The sequence below is a fragment of the Polyodon spathula genome, chromosome 1 (genome assembly GCF_017654505.1).
Source record: "Polyodon spathula isolate WHYD16114869_AA chromosome 1, ASM1765450v1, whole genome shotgun sequence".
Taxonomy (NCBI): Eukaryota; Metazoa; Chordata; class Actinopteri; order Acipenseriformes; family Polyodontidae; genus Polyodon; species Polyodon spathula.
Window position 1 is genome coordinate 8,485,462 of NC_054534.1, and position 17,212 is coordinate 8,502,673.

General features: G+C 39.4%; 1 protein-coding gene across 1 annotated transcript in view; it reads left to right on the forward strand.

Annotated features, from left to right (window-relative positions):
- Positions 1-17,212, forward strand: part of LOC121313554 (synaptic vesicle glycoprotein 2C-like) — a 51,027-nt gene that overhangs the window by 19,168 nt on the left and 14,647 nt on the right. Inside the window, exons 3-4 of the mRNA XM_041246238.1 lie at positions 8,496-8,676; positions 10,567-10,718. Of these exons, the coding sequence (XP_041102172.1) occupies positions 8,496-8,676; positions 10,567-10,718 (333 nt within the window). The remainder of the gene's footprint in view (positions 1-8,495; positions 8,677-10,566; positions 10,719-17,212) is intronic.

Here is a 17,212-nt window from a genome sequence, read left to right on the forward strand (position 1 = left end):
GTATCACTGCTCAGCTCACTAGGGTCACCAGAGTGCTCTGTCACTGCAGGTGATTCATTCCCCCCACAGGCCTCTTTGAGTAAAGCAATGAGTCTCTCACCTGTCTGTTTAACCTGCCTTGCTCCACACAGTGGAAAGCATTTTCACCATTCTTTATCCTGAGATAGACATGAGTTCATTCATTTTTGCACATGTTACTGCATTTACTGATACAATCTGTATTGTTTATACTGGGGAATTAATAGGCAAAACACAGTCCGAATGTTTACAGATGTTATTGAAAGAATTGCAAAAACAGCTACACTATGTATATTCAATGAAGATATTGAAAAAGACTTCAAGTTGAAACTTTCTTCATTGACTTTATTAAGCTTTTTTTTTAGCATTTATGAACATTTCTAATAGTCCTAAGTTCAATTCTGGGTGGGCCTCCTACATAAGTCATATTAAGCACAAGCTGTGGTGTGACAGATCTGTGCTACTCTCAAAATGTAATGAAAACTGGGACTCTGTGATACACAGGGTCCATATACATATAATCTAACCCTGCTCGAGATCCATACGACAGGCGGATCAGTGAACCTGGCTTTCCAGTCTGCTGTATCTGATCATCCTGCACAGCCAGGTTGCTGCTGAATTCCCATCTTTGGGGAGAAGGTGAAATCAATGGAAAGGTCTCACAGGGCATCTCTGTGCTGCTTTCTTTGCTTGTATGACTGGCTGTCTTTCTTTTCAGACATTAACCAGATTTATAGCTGGCATGACACAGAGCTTATAAAAAAATACAAAATATATGAACCCTCACAATCATCTTTGACAGTGCTACTAACATGTTTCTACGTCCAAAGGTACATAACTAAATGCATACATATGTAAGTCGGGCTCCGTATGTTACTTTGGAGATGTGGATTTATTATATTGCTTGCATGTTCAATATTCGCTGATGAAAAATGAACAGAATGATTGAGTCCAGGAGGACAGCCCTGCATGCTAAATCCATTTCATTAAAGCAATCACCCCCACCCCCTCCCCAGAGCACAGCACCCACGACCAGTGGTAAGCCTCATTGACAAGGGGCCCGTTATGATGCAGGACAGCAGAATCTTCCTCTGTGTGCTGCGTGTGCTATGCAGAGATCTCTTCCTCAAGGACAGAGCAGCATTTAGCTCCAAGCTCAACAGCGATAATGTTAAAATTCAGAACAAATTGCATGCACACCTTCATCACATTGATTTCCCCTAAATGTTTACTTGGGATAAATGTGCAAATACAGGCTGTCAGGTTGTTTGAATACACTTTCTTTCTAATTTTAAAATGAACAAAAGAAGTGTTGATGACTAAACTTTCTAGTGAATACTAACATTGGGCTTTGCTGCAACATAATTATAGCACCAATGTGTTGTTCCAGACAGAGGACTGTTTGGCTTGAATTGCTTGACCATAAAGAAACTCAGCAGATGAAAAGTGCACGCGTGTGCGATTTGTGAATAACGTTGCTGACCACAAATCCTTCTGAGCTATGGCTGTAAGAATAAACCCCTATTGAAAATATACGTGTTGTCATCACTTCTTCTCCTTTACAACCCTAGTGTCAGCTGTTGATATGTATCTCCCAGCTTTATTGCTGTACCATTACTGATGCACTTGAGAAGGTGCAGAGAAGGACCAAGGAGGACACTGAAGTTTTCAAAAAACGAAATCTCTTCAGCCCAGAACTAAAGCTGGTCAAGGGTGATTTCATTGAATCACTCGCAGTCTTTAGTGACCAGCAGTCCGTTAATTCATCCAGTACTAAATGTGCCAGAAGAATCTACACTTTGAATGGCTTCTGTTGTGTAGAGGTAACATTTCAATAGTCCCACTGGGGGACTGAATAGCAGTTTTGCAATCTGATAGTGACTTAAAGGTTAGGGTTAAAATTGTAAATTTAAGAGTACATACTGTAGCTTCAAATGTTATATGAATCTTTTGTTATTTCCTATTGTAAATGTTGAAAAACAGGCTGTGTTTATTATTCAAGCCTCGCACTAAACAGCCCACTCCTCCTGTTAGAACTCAATCTATACACACAGTGCCCCCTCCCAATGCAATACCAACGCCCAGCTACCCTGACAGGGAGGCAGCCTGGGGCTCTTACTGTATTAAACATCACCAGGGTCAAAACAAAACATTCATGCTGTAGATGACGCCTTTAAAACCTACTGCGATAAATAAAATTAGACAGGCCTCTTTCATTCCACGGGGGGGGGGGGGGGGGGGGGGGGGGGGGGGGGGCACTCAATATCACTATATTCCAGGGGGCTGTGCAGAGCCTCTTTCAATTCCACTGGGGGGGGGGGGGGGGGGGGGGGCACTCCATATCACTGGGGGGGGGGGGGCTGTGCAGAGCCTCTGGGGGGGGGGGGGGGGGGCACTCAATATCACTATTCCAGAGGCTGTGCAGAGCCTCTTTCAATTCCACGGGGGGGGGGGGGGGGGGGGGGGGGGGGGCACTCAATATCACTATTCCAGAGGCTGTGCAGAGCCTCTTTCAATTCCACTGGGGGGGGGCACTCAATATCACTATTCCAGAGGCTGTGCGTGGTCTGCTTTATCTCACACTTGTCAACTACCCTTTCGTTCCAGTACCACTGGAAGATATCGGATTAAGGAAGCTCCAGTGTAGCAGGATGTGTTCAGCTTCGTTGCCAACACAATTAGTCGGCTGTTTCTAGCCATTGTCTGGGATTGTCTGGGCTTTGTTTTTGTGCTTTTGCCTAATCAATGGCATAACAGCATGTTCTGATATGGTTTAATTGCTGTTCGGCCGAGATCATGTATTAGACAGTTTCAGGTCACACTGACTGTCTGCTTCTCTCCTTCCCACAACCACATCAGAAATATCAAGGTCCAGATGCAGTATGAGTCATTTTCTCTCTCGCAATGCTGGCTTCTTGTAACATTTCTGTTTACTTTAGAAGCATACTGTGCTGTATTCAATTTCAGCTCAGTCTCTATCTCTGACTATTTGCAAGTTAACAAGTTCAGACCCCTACCACACGAAGAGGATTAAAACATAATCACATTTCTACATCTACGCCCTGTTTTGTGTAGAGAATATTGTGTAAAATAATCAAATTTTAATAACAGTGTCCTGAGACACTGAGTGAAGAGGATACATACCTTACTGTTAGGAGCCAAAACGAAGGCCCCGTCACAATTAACGGCACATTTTTTCAGACAATATAATGTTGCCTTTAATATTAAGGACTGCAGTGTATTCTGTATTAAGGCCACCAGCTACAATCCTAAATGTATCAAAAGGATCTCTCTTGGAAATTGATTACCAATCACAACTATTAAAGCTGTGCAGAACTTTTATATCTGTGATGACATTAGCTGCCAAGCTCCAGATAAAAAGGACGTCATTTCAGTGAGACAGCCAAATGGATCAAAACAGAAATTTCAGAAGCGACATTTGATCATGACAGTACGTGAAGTACATCAGCTGGTTTTGACAGAGAACAAAGACAATTTGCTGCAACAAAGAAATTTATACCGAAAATATAAATCTCATGTTGCAAACCATCACCCAAAATGTTCTTGGATTTCCATGTAAATCATCAGCATTGATTGAGACCATTGTTTGTGACAGGAGTAATGAAGTGTGAGTCTGGTGAGTGTGATGTGTGTGCAAGAATGCTCATCTCCTGGAAAGCACGTTTCCATTGGAAGAGTGTGAAGCAGAAGAGGTGCTAATGGCCTACATGGCAGCCAGTCCAGCAGGAAACAAGCAGCCATTCCAGAATGTCAAAGGGTGCTGAGAATGGAACTTTGGCTGGCCTTAAATGGGGGGGGGGGGGGGGGGGGAGGCAAATTAAATACAGAGGCTAAATGTTTTTGGATTTCTTCCATAAGCGTTCTACTTTAAAGTGGTGTGTGTTGTTTTTTTTTGGTTTTTTTGGTTTGATGTAACGTCTGCATTAGTCAACTAATTACCTTCAATTATTTTTTTAAAATTTACAGTACTAGTTTTTTTTTATTTTTATTATTATTATTGAAAACATTCAGGGATACTAAAAAGCATATGATTAATCATTTTACAAGTTGCCAATTCAAAGAATTCTGGCTTTCAATTAAATTTCTGAGTAAAGTCTGTCACAATGCTAATTAATCAATATCTACCTTTAACGGCTGCATTTGGTTTCAATTCTGGAGTGGTTATCATAGCTGGCAACCAGTCTCATATACTGTACAGAAATGCTCTGGCATAGTTTACAACTACAGTTCGGAAAACTCCTAAATGTTGTGTGTTTAGTAACATCTGACACACACGGTTTCACCGTATACACATATGATTTGCAAAATAAAAATAAAAATAATTATATATATATATTGTAAGATAGCAGGGAGGGGGTTAAAATTCCTCCCTGCTAAAACCATGTGAAAATGCACTGTGGGTGAATTGGGCTAAGGGGTGCCAGGTGCAAGGTATTTAAGAGAGGCAGCCAGACTGTTCTAGGCTGCTGAGTGAAGAGCCTGACTGTGTGTGTGTCCAGTCCTATTGAAGACAGTGAGAGAAGCCCGTTTGTGTTTTGGTGTTTGTTGGGTAAATGGCTTAGCTGTCCTGAGTATTAGTTAGGTTCCCTGTGATGTTTAGTTAGAGCTCCAAAAGAGAGCTAGGTGTTTTATTTCTGTTTGTTTAATTTCATTTGTGTTTATTAAAAGTTCATTCACAATATATAGAAAAAAAACTGTTAGAAATTAAAACCAAGAATTGACTGAAACAGTAAATTAGTTTGCATAAAAGAAAAAAATAAAATAAATATTAGGATAATAGGTAAACTGTTCAATAAAGTGTTAAATACCCAAAATCTAATTTTATTAATTTGTTACTATATATATGTGTGTGTGTTCAGGAGAAAGGTCATGTTCTATTAAGGTCACATTTAGCTGGAACTTTTTGGATTCACAAATGAAAATGATGAAACTTACTTGGAGTAAATTAGCTGAGTAGAGGAATACGGTGGGCATTATTTGTATTAGACCATTTCATAAGTGGGGCTACCATTCATGTGATGAACTTCCATCCTTCTTTCTATAGTAATGCTGCTGTACTGTGGCTGTACGAGGAGAGCTCTGCACGGACAGCCCACCTCTAAAGAAGGAGAGGGCTGAGCCCAGCACTTAGCTCACAAATCCAATTACAAAGTGCTGCTTATTTCAGGAATGGGCCAGGCTATTCACTCATAAATTACATTTCCTTTTTGCATTTTCTGCTTTTTCGTGTCAAAAGGTCACACAGCATGCTTAGTCGTATTGCAAAGGGAGAAGCAGTGTGGTCTGATAGAATCATAGAGTCAGGGGAGTGCAGGTTTTCGAGGTGGTGATGCTGGCGATCATCGCTGGGGATTCCGCAGGGAGCATTGCATTGGCTCTGGTGTTCCCGCAAGTTAGGGAAGCAAATTCGACAGGAACTGTTTCTCCTCACAGTCCTGCAGTGGACACTACTGACCAGGCACCAGGAATCTGCCTTTTTTCCCTGCTGATATTGAAGAAATTCAGAACTCTGTTTCCTTATCAATGCATACAGATGTGATGAGGCAGCTTCACAGCCAGCTCTGCAATCCATTATATCTGACAGTCGCTGGAGGGCTGTGCTCTCTATTGCAAAGCGGCTCGCACAACACAAAGGAATTAGGCAAAGAAGTGTTTTACCGCTCAACTGCTTTTAATCTGATGTATGATTAGAATATTATATATCGCTTCTTTATAAAGAATGCATCTTTTATGAATGGCAGTTTATTGTAACAAGTACTGTAGATGTGAATAACTATGTGTGATTGTCATGGCTACAGGCAGCATAATAAACCCCTGCAAGTTCAGTGCCCATTTCAAAGCATACCGAGAACTTCTACTAATTTTTTGCTATGTTTGTACAGTACTGGTATTACTGCAACTTAAAGATACATAAGTAGTATAATTATCCAGTGCATGCTTGCATTGGTAACACAGTGCAATACAATACATTTAATGATTGCATTTTCTATGAAGCAATCTCAAAGCACTTGACAAAAGCACCCAGCCAGCATTTACCATTGAAAGGTTTTGAACAATGCATAGAACGACAATGTTCCCTTGTCATTTTTCTGGATATTGCTCTTACTACCTGCATGCAGTGGATTGGGTTATTGTGCAGGATGACTGCTGATTTCACAATCTTGCAGAGACCCAATAAGAATTGTCTTCTGGGATATTTGCCATTTCTTAAAGTGAAACAGTGGCCCTTTTGTGTAGCATCTGGGATAGAACTACTGAACTGTCTGAGCACCACCTATCATGGACCACTCAAACTAACTGCTCCAGACTGTACAGGTTACAGGACATGTTGCACACTTCAACACCTTTGCACATTGTGCCTCACTGTCTGGATCTAATAGATTTCTTAATTGTTCCTAATAAAGTAATATCTGCAGTAAGTCATTTCTAGTAAGAGAACATGTTGTCAAAGTAGGGGGTTTCATTTCTCCATAAGGGATTGCTCACAGTGTTACTTTAAGGATAATATTATTATTTCCAGTGTGAAAACCTAATATGCAAATCATTTTCTTATACAAATGCTATTTTAACAGTAATTCACAGAATTACACAGCAGTAAGAATAAGGTCCACGTTACATTTCCAGGAGAAATTTACAGGCATCAAGTCTTTTTTTCCCCCTGAAAAGCAGCACTGGTAACACTTTACATGCAGTGTACCTGACTGTAATTACACAATAAATGAGCACGTGGTTACATTGGAATAACACTGTAAATACACACCCATATGAGTGAAAGCAGTGTAAGTACAAAAGACTCTTGCGGCTTCCTGCATTTTAATTTCATCCTTAAGCATTGCACTGTAACCACACAATGAAATGTGGTATGTATATGTTATTACAGTGTGGTCCAATACACTTCATGTAATAGAATACCTAATGCTAAGCTAATAGTTTATTTAGTGAACTTATATACACACTTTAGTCAGGTAATTCAATTTTTTTCAGTTAAAGAGTAAGCAGCGGGAATCATAAAAATATAATGTTTCACGTCCCAATGTGTTGCTACAACTGTTTAAATAACATACCTGTCATTTCTCTTTTCATGGTTAACATCCTGACAATTTTTTACACGTATAACTTTAAACTCTGTTTCAAAGCTCTTTTGAAAATGTCTGCTCTAGTGCACTGACAGCGTAAGGATTATTGCCCACATTGTCAAACAGGTAACACGGCAATAACGATCCACGATGTGGCATGGAACAGAAAAGCCAGAGCACTCTTTTTTTATTTTTTTAAATTCTTGTAGCAACACGGGGGGCGTATATCGCTGTATTTGTCAGAACCCCTCTACTTACTCTTTAGCCCACATAATATAGGTAAGAAAAGTCTGTGCCGCCTGGAGATTGTCGGTAGTGGCAAAGAACCATCAACACTGTAATCAGGAAGCCAGGGATCATGTCCTTACAATTGATCAAACAGTGGCAGAGCTAATCATTGTTAAATCAAACAGGGCCATTTGTGTACCACTTTTGAAGTTGACATGGAAACATGTGCTTGCTGTTGTCGTTTGGTACTTTCCTATTGAGTAGATAGCTTTGAAGAGCGTGTCTTTTCTCATTTGTTTCCATACAAGTCTCTGGGTGAGATTCTTTTGAGTTCAGGGATGAATTTGTATAAAAGCTGTGATGACTGTGTCATACTGTACCAATATACTGCCTAACTTTAAAATGACCATTGAGTGTTACTGAGCAAATGGAATGGCCTTTTGGAAGCATTTATTATTTGTATATAATAACATGCTCTTGCCACTCCAAAAGTCAAAATATAATTAGTGATTTAACAAAAGCAACAACTTGTTTTTGGTATGTTTTTTGTCCAATTTCTGTTTCTATAGACTGTACCATGATTTAAACATCCTTTATTCACCAACAGATGCTGACAAATCGCTTTGTAATTTATTTTGCCCTATAAATCACAGAAGCATCCAGCAGCTGTATGGAAATGATTTACTGTGCTTTGTTTCAAAAGGGCTGCGTGCTATACTGTATCTGCAGTCAGAGATGCTACTAATAGAATTCTGACTACTTATTGTATAGCACTACTGTTCAACTGTAGAAGTGTAGAAACAACATTGGTAAACTTGGCCAGGTGATGTTAAGAACATGATAGTGGGTTTCCCAACTAACCTTCCTATTAGCTGCTTTGACTCACATAAACAAATACCATGTGTTGCATTACATGAACTATCATGGGATATGCCACTGAAATCCAGTGGTGTTATTGTCAAGTCATGAACGATTTAAAACAGTTATCTGCCAGCTGTTAATTAACTCCACATTTTGTGGTTTTATCTGAGGCAAGCATCAGGGGTTAGGCAAACCTGCATGCACATTAGTGTCCATTTTAATGATGTAAGCAGTGAGGTTTTTCCTATAGAAGGTGTATTGAATGGAGGTGTTCTCTGCCTCCCCCTGCAGGCAGCATTGTGTACTTGGGGATGATGGTGGGGGCGTTCTTCTGGGGCGGCATGGCGGACAAGGTGGGCCGGAGACAGACGCTGCTGATCTGCATGTCTGTCAATGGATTCTTCGCTTTCCTCTCCTCCTTTGTTCAAGGCTATGGGTTGTTCCTGCTCTGTCGTGTGTTCTCAGGGTTTGGGTAAGCCATCTTTTCTTTCCTGTCTTCCATTCTGTATTAATGCATTGCCACTGGCAGTTAGAAAAAAAAAACACCAACCAGTCAGAGTGGTTATGAGATCTCTTGTTCTGATATTGAAAGGTAATCATTTTCCCAAGGCTGTAGCTATGTAAAACATTGATTTCCATGCGGTACCCAGGGGTAACGTTGTACCCTGCTCTCTCTCTCTCTTTTGCTCGTTTTACTGCACGTCATGAGAATATTCATCATGACTCCTTGTAACAAGGTGAAGTGTTACGTGTGTGGGTCGTCACTGAACAATACTGAGGCAGACACAAAGCATTGGTGTGCAGATTCAATAACACACTTCTAAAATAGAAAAAATGTAATATATAGACAGTTCAGGAAATGTGCGTCACATCTTTTCCATATTAATTGAATCTACTCTTCTACTCATGTCCTTGCAATTGGAACTGCTAACATGTATTGGCCATTTGTAGAGCTATAGCTGGCAGGCTTGTTTTTTAGAGGCCACGAGAGGAATGTCAAGAACTTAGAATCACATACTCCTTGAAGGACTTCATCCATGCCACATTTTCTTCAAAGAGTGCATTATATAGAGAATAATGCATGGGGTAGTGTGTCATATGGGATTGTGATGCCCACCTGCTGCATAAACCCAGAGGGTGAAGCCTGAGGGGTTTACCTAAGCATCCACCCCGAGTGTGGGCATTCCATTCTCATTTATCACACACTACCCCATGCAGGTTTTTATAGCATCTCTGGTGAGCATATTTTTCCTTCCAGAGTTCTGTGTTGCTTGCGGAATTCCTTTCAGTTTGACAGCTCGCGCTGGAGTCACTCTGTTACTGGTGTTAATGACCATTTGTTTCCCATAATAACCGACTGGTTATTGCGGAAATATCAACGGGATGAGCCCTTTGAAAAAAATTGCTCCAGAGTTATTATATACACCTTTGCCAGCTGGTGTTTTTGTTCCTTTGGGAAAAGTACCTGTTGACCCAATATTCAATTCGCCTCATTCGATTTCAATACAGAATTAGCACCTAAAATACCTGCATGGCTCAAACGCATTGAAATACGTGTCTGCTCTGCAGGTGGGAGCACCCTGCACATATTAATATTATGGTGGGGGTTTAGTTTTCCTTTGAAAAGAAGTGCAGAATGTAATTGATTTGCAATAAATACATTCTGAAGTGGAAAGAGCCCTCCCAACAATATGATGGCTGCTAGCCAAAACTGGCACATATTAGAAAAAAATATCCTCAAAAAAATCTAATGCACCTTTTCCATAAAGTGTGCGCCCTTCATTCAGGAAAATGAGATACCTGCACAGTGATGGCAATGCATACAGTATTAGGTAGGATGGAATTCTCTCATGTCATCACCAGAGAGTAACACAGCCTACAGTACAAGATGCAGATAGATTATTTAAACCAGCAACCCCTTAAATTCACAATCTTCTTGTGTAACAATACATTTAATGAACATCCTCACTGGACCACATTGGACTAAAAGCTCCTTGATTGAACATTATGCCCTTCGGAGCCTAGCCAACATTGTAACTCATCTTTCCTCAAGTCCAAATGTCCTGCTTATTGCTGCTTTTCCTCCATTAGCTTCCAGTGAAGCAGTTCTTGTTTTAAGCACCAGGTGTATTATTTAAACAACAATATTATAATTATAGTGATGTTCTTAACTAAACCTGAAACATTGGTTAAGGCACTTATGAATGTCACTGTGGTGTGTTCAGCCTCACTGTGCTGCCAGAAGCTTTTCAAGGAGAAGAACAATAAGCAGAAGAGAAGTGTGCATGCTAATATATTTGTTGTCAGGTATAATTGTTCTTTCTGGATCTAGAGAAAGTGATTAGGTCTCCTCTCCCTGCAGAATTGGAGGAGCAGTTCCAGTCGTGTTCTCCTACTTTGCTGAGGTGCTGGCGAGGGAGAAGAGAGGAGAGCACCTGAGCTGGCTGTGCATGTTCTGGATGATAGGGGGAATCTATGCCTCGGCCATGGCTTGGGCCATCATACCACATTATGGTAAGTTAATAAACATGATCAGTTCATTTTCACTAGGCATGTCTGCACACAGCTTTGAAAATCAATTATGATGCTGTTCAGTGGGTGTTAGAGTCCCCCGATGCTTAGTGTGCTAGACCCTTAATGTGTGTCCCTCTCACTCGTTCTCATTCTCCTCTTTCCAAGAGCAAAGGGGATTCAATTACACTAAACCACAGCTGATCTAAATACCGCCACTGAGTAGAGCATTCAAATTTGTCAGCCAGGGCCATGAAAATCTAATATCTGACCATGCATTTGACTCTGGATTTCTGCCAGCACGAATGTGTAAAGGGCCAAGGAGGGTATTGAGATCCGCCAGTGTTTGGATCAGTGGTGCACAATGCTGGCTCGAGATGCATTCAGTCTGGGTTTGTGTTCCAGTCAAGGAGCTCCCTCAGCAGGTACAGTTAACTTGGAATAAAGGCCTGGAATGGGTAGTATCTTGAGGGCCAGGGTTGCGCACTACTGGTTTAGATCAATTGAACAGAGCCCTGCATGTTTCTGGAAAGGGTCTCTAAATGTTAATATACAGAACTCTAATACAGTAAAATAGGAGAGATGGCTACTCTATAACTTTGAAGTGAAGAAAATTTATTTGAAATGAAATCTTCAGGAAGTTAATTAGTTTATAAATAAACAAATTAATACATAAATTATAAACCTTAGGGGCAACAGCTATTACTAGCATTTTTACATCACTCTATAGAATTAATTAATTTTGCTTCATAAAGTCGAATGAAACTTGTTGAATAATGTTACGTTAACCTGTTGACTTACATACTGCTTTGTAGTTTTACATATACTTGATGAATAAACTGACAAAAATTTAAACATATAACATTTAGAAATCTAACATGAAATATATTCTACTGCATAGACTTTTGCTAAATCATTTTGTAGTTTCTTTGATTACATGTTGTTAAATAAAAGATCTAAATTATGTATAGATATTTTTATTTTCCAAAAATTCTAGGTGATGCAAAACTTTTGTCCATAGCTGTAGAACTTTAACAGCCAAAGGACTAGCTTATAATAACACATAACTTTTCACAGCAGCTCATTAATTATTCTGCCTGATGCTTGTCTGACATAGCCTAGTGTTCTAATCTGGTAATTATGTTTTATTAGTGGAAGATAAAGTGGTTCACAAAGCTGTAGTCCTTTTAAAAAAAAAGCTATCCTGTTAATCCATGCAGTATAGTGGTTTTTAAAAGTCAATGGTTATACCGGCTTAAAATGTCACATATTTCTAAAAAACTGTATGCAATATACTGGAGAGTGTGTGTATTTGCATTCCGCTCCCTCTGAAACTTCTGAACTGTCTTGTTGGTATTGATGCAGTGAGGGAGAGAGCATTGCTGGATGATTCAATTACAGGTACCTTGGGTGGCCAACTATTGTACTATCCCTGTCCCAGAGCTCTCCAGCTAAACAGTCCTGAAATTAAAGCAAGCTTGCACCCTTAATAGTCATCTTAATCACCATCATCATCACACCATTATCATCACATCATCACCATCACATCATTACATCATCATCATCACATCATCATAGTCATCAACATCATCACATCATTACATCATCATCATTACTTCATTATCATCACATCATTACATCATCATCATTATCATTACATCATCCTCATCACATTCATAGTTATCATCATCATCATGTTCATCATCATCATCATCATCACATCATCATCATCATAATCATCATCATCATCGAAAGCACTCACCTTTGAGCAATGTAATGATATTAAGGTCTTGGAACTGTGTGCTACCTTGCAGTCAGTCAGGGTACAGTATCATTGTCTTTTTTCATCCCAGACGACCTTGAATGGCAATGGTAGTGAGTCAGTCTCCTGACAGGGTTAGACTGTACCTGGAGAAATGATATAGGCCTGGAGACAGTCCAACAGCCTAATGATTAGATATGAGAGCTTGCTCGAAGGCTTTGTCAATGGGTGGTCTAACCTATTCTATTGCCTAAACAGAAGAGGATCTAAATGCAGACAAAATGGAATTTGTTTAAATAGGACCAAATCTGATATACAGGATAAAATGCATCCAAGAGACTCACACACATTACTATGTTGGTTTTCTCAGTCTCCCTTCAATGATTTATACAATGGCAGTATTTAAACCCACCAGAGTTTAGATCAATTGAATAGACCCCAGATATGAATAGACATGAACAAATAGGTATTATATGAAGTATAAACATACATGTTTTGGTTAAGGTTTGTACATGGATAATCCAGTAGGACTGCTCCTATACTGTAGGGGGTGCTGTTTCAGACAGTGTTTCTCTCCAAATGGCACCAGTGAAAACACTCGCTATGGCCCATGTTATCATACGCTAGGTTATTGGAAATTGAAGAATATTCAATCAAGAAGGCTGGAAGACATTTTAAACTGTAAAATGAAGGCTTTTGCAGTCTTTGTCATTTCTGGATTTGTATTCTTTTTTGCAAACAAGCATTCATTTAGCAACATATATTTTGACTCAAAGTAGAATACAAGGCAGTGTTGCAAACAGCAAGTAACAAATTTTGATGTTTTGAGTTGAAACTCTGCTGCATCGACCCATATGTGTGTGTGTCAGTGTTTCTGTGAATGGGGTGGCAATACTGGGACTTTGGTAACACTAAAAGGAAAGCGGCTGGCTTGTTCTCAGTCTCTTTTGCACAGTCAGTAATCACATGTGACTTGTCATTTCTCTAAGTGATTGGACTGTATGAGTGCAGGTTAAATGATTAATGTCGAGCTGAGCTGGGGTTATTTAAAGGATGAACCAGTTACTGCAATAGAGTGGGGGAGTGCGGGATAGCAAGCAGTGATTTATTACAGAGCAAGCAGGAAATAAAGGGGTATCATCAATAAAAAATAGCATAATGCAAATGATGCAATGGCAAGCTTGCACAACAGCAGTGCTACATATTGTTCTAGGCAGCTAATTAGATTTAGTCATTTCATTACAAAATGGAACTGCTTCTGGAAAAATGAATGGGGTACATGTTTTAAATACAGTAGAAGCTCTCACAATGTGATGACTGGTAATGTATTGTGTAAACCATAAATAATAACCGTTTCTGACCTCCAAAAGGATGCAGAATGCAATTTGTCCTTGTCCTTGTAAACCAAATTGAATTGTTGTTCATCAAGTGATTGGTGTGGATGAATGACTGTCATTATGTGAATTGTTGTATTCAAGAACTAGAAATCCCTCCTCTTTTGATGACATTACATTCAGGGTCAGGTTTGGTGTAACAATCAGCTTCATTTAGATAGCAAGTGGCGGTACAAGGCAGACCTCCATTAGTATGTATAGAACGCTCACCAAAGTGAAACAGGAACACCAGTCCTCCACTATCCCACAATCCCTGCTAGTTCTTCCCAACAGATAATTAGCATGTAAACACAAATATGCTCATGCACTACTGAATGGAGTATTTCAGGAAAATGGTCAGTTAAATTTTAATTTATTAAATACTACAATACTAATTATTGAAAGCTGCACACAATTATTTATATGCATTTAACTAATTAGGAAAGCTATTTTGAAAATATGTTATATGAAAAAGACATAGGAGTGTATGTTGACTCAGAAATGTCTTCATCTAGACGATGTGGGGAAGCTGTAAAAAGGCTAACAAGATGCTCAGATATATTGTGAAAAGTGTTGACTTTAAATCAAGGGAAGTAATGTTAAAACTGTACAATGCATTAGTAAGACCTCATCTAAAATATTGTGTATCAGTTCTGGTCACCTCTCGAAAGGATATTGCTGCTCTACTAAGAGTGCAAAGAAGAGCGACCAGAATTATTCCAGGTTTAAAAGGCATGTCATATACAGACAGGCTAAAATAATTAAATTAAATTATAATTATAATTATAATTATATTCAGTATTGAACAAAGAAGACTACATGGCGACCTGATTCAAGCATTCAAAATTCTAAAAGGTATTGACAATGTTGATCCATGGACTTTTTCGACTTGAAAAAAGAAACAAGGACCAGGAGTCACTGAAGGAGATTAGATAAAGGGGCATTCTGAACAGAAAATAAGAGGCACTTTTTTACACAAAGAATTGCGAGGGTCTGGAACCAACTCCCCAGTAATGTTGTTGAAGCTGACACCCTGAGATCCTTCAAGAAGCTGCTTGATGAGATTCTAGGATTAATAAACTACTAATAACCAAACAAGCAAGATGGGCCGAATGGCCTCCTCTCGTTTGTAAACTTTCTTATGTTCTTATTTAACTTTTAACAAGTCTTAAAACATCCTCAAATCTATAACACTCCCCATGTATCCCTGGCTTATGAGTTCCACTATATTAATATATACAGAAATACAGAGTTCATTCTACCCCATTTCCCATGACAATACAGCTTGCACTGAAAGCACTTTCAGAGCTGGCATGTTGCAATTGTTGGCCTCTTTACTTTGCACTGTTCCCATGCTGAAAGTTAGTCTGCAGTGGATTCTATTTAATGAAACACAGACTTGTAAATGGCAACAGTCGTAATACTCCAACTATTTATTAAGAATCACAGCGTCCTGTTGTGAAACCTCTAGTTGTCTTACTGAGCTTGCACACCTCATGGTAAAGACATGCATCGTCTGCTTTGCAAGCTGGGAGAAAAGGACGTTTCTTTATGCATGTGTATTTTACATCAGAAGCTTACAATTGGAAAATAAAACCGTCAAGGACCGAAATTGCAAATAAAGAAATGCGGTATCCTTCTTCACGATGTGGGTTTATGATTGAGGTCCATTGATTAGCTGCTCTTTGTACCCAGATTAAAAAATATGCAGTGCATTCATTTTCCAGTGACAGCCTCATCAGTGGGATTGGTTCTGCTGCATTGCTTTTGCCATTGGCACTGCATCACAAGAGGAAGATTCAGCGCTCATTCAAAAAGGTTAGTTTGCAGAACATAAGGTGCAGTGGCGGCGTCAGGGAGTCCTGCCCAAGGACTCTGCAGATCTTTGTAGGTACATACATCTCATGGGTTGCTGACTCAGCCAGCCATGCACTCGACTCATGGCATAATCCCTGTAATGAGATTTTCAATGGTATCAGCTAAACATTAACCCTCTGGGGATCTCCATTACATTCGTAAAGAAATGCAATTATAACATCACATCTTTTGTGTCACTGCTGAAATGTTGACATGCTTTTGCCTTGGTGAAGTTTCATGCATATATCTATACAGTATCTATCTATATCCAGTATATATCTATCTGTCTATCTATTGAACACTGAGGCACAGCATTGCAGTGTACACTAGAGGTAGTATAATACTGCTTCAAGCATTGATAGGATCTCTTAGTCAGGACATGAAAAATAGAAAGCTTACACCATATCTGATCTGTGCAGTGGAATAATACAACCTACCAGCCTTACCAGAATCTGTAAAATATTGATGCTTTACCCAGATTTACAGCAGTGCTTAATTTGTTTTTGTTTAATGACAGGTGAATCTGTTTTATTGATTTATTATACCTTGCTAAGTGCACTTAATTTCAAAGCATTTAAGATATTGCATGGAAAATTGAATTATTATTTTGAAGAAGTTGGACTATGCACCTGAAAAGAATATATATTTTTTTGATAATGGTAGTATTATTCTGGTTTCATTGTGCCTCGAACAGAAAAAGCCCATACACCAATCTTTTCTTGCTCTGTCAGAGCCTGAGATCTTGTACTGCAGGCCTTGTCGCTGTGATTCATGTGGTCATTTTTGGTACTCAGCAGAGTGAGAAGGTGATATTGAGCAGGGGAAAGGCTGCTGTGGTCTCTGAGGCTGATAAGATTTCTATTCTGTGCAATGGTCCTGAACAAGCGCTCCCAGGACACAGCTGGAACGATGGCTTTAACTCTCTGTGACACCCCTGGAACTGGTTGCTGCTGTGAAGATTAATAATGAGAGGATGCACCAATAGAAAGGGGCAGAGTTTAACTCTGGGCAAACCGCAGAAATAGCTGTTTGGAAAATGATTCAATTACATTGTCTTTCCTCAATGCTTCATGGCTTTTATGCTTGAATTCATTCGGCAGAATGCAAACAAGCACAACCCTACATTAATGTGCTCTCAAGTATTTAGCTTTTGAAATCCATTTTGTATTCATACTCCAGGAACACTAGCCCCGCTGCAGATGTGTTTGATAACAATCATTCAGCTCATAGACAACAAACACAGATTTCCTTTCTTCCACTTCAAGAGTAACTTGATCAGTTCAGTTACACCTTGCTTTCAGTGCAGATACATGATTCACTCCATTCTAAACAGTCAATGCAAGAATCCCGCTACACATTGTGGGCTGAGGATGTGTTTATAACAATTAAGACAGTGGTACTTCTTTACAAGTACTTTTTAATATAGGATTACATTCATCTTTTTTTATTGTGAAATAAACACATTTTGTAGCAAATGTGTATTTTTATATTAAAACATATTGCAC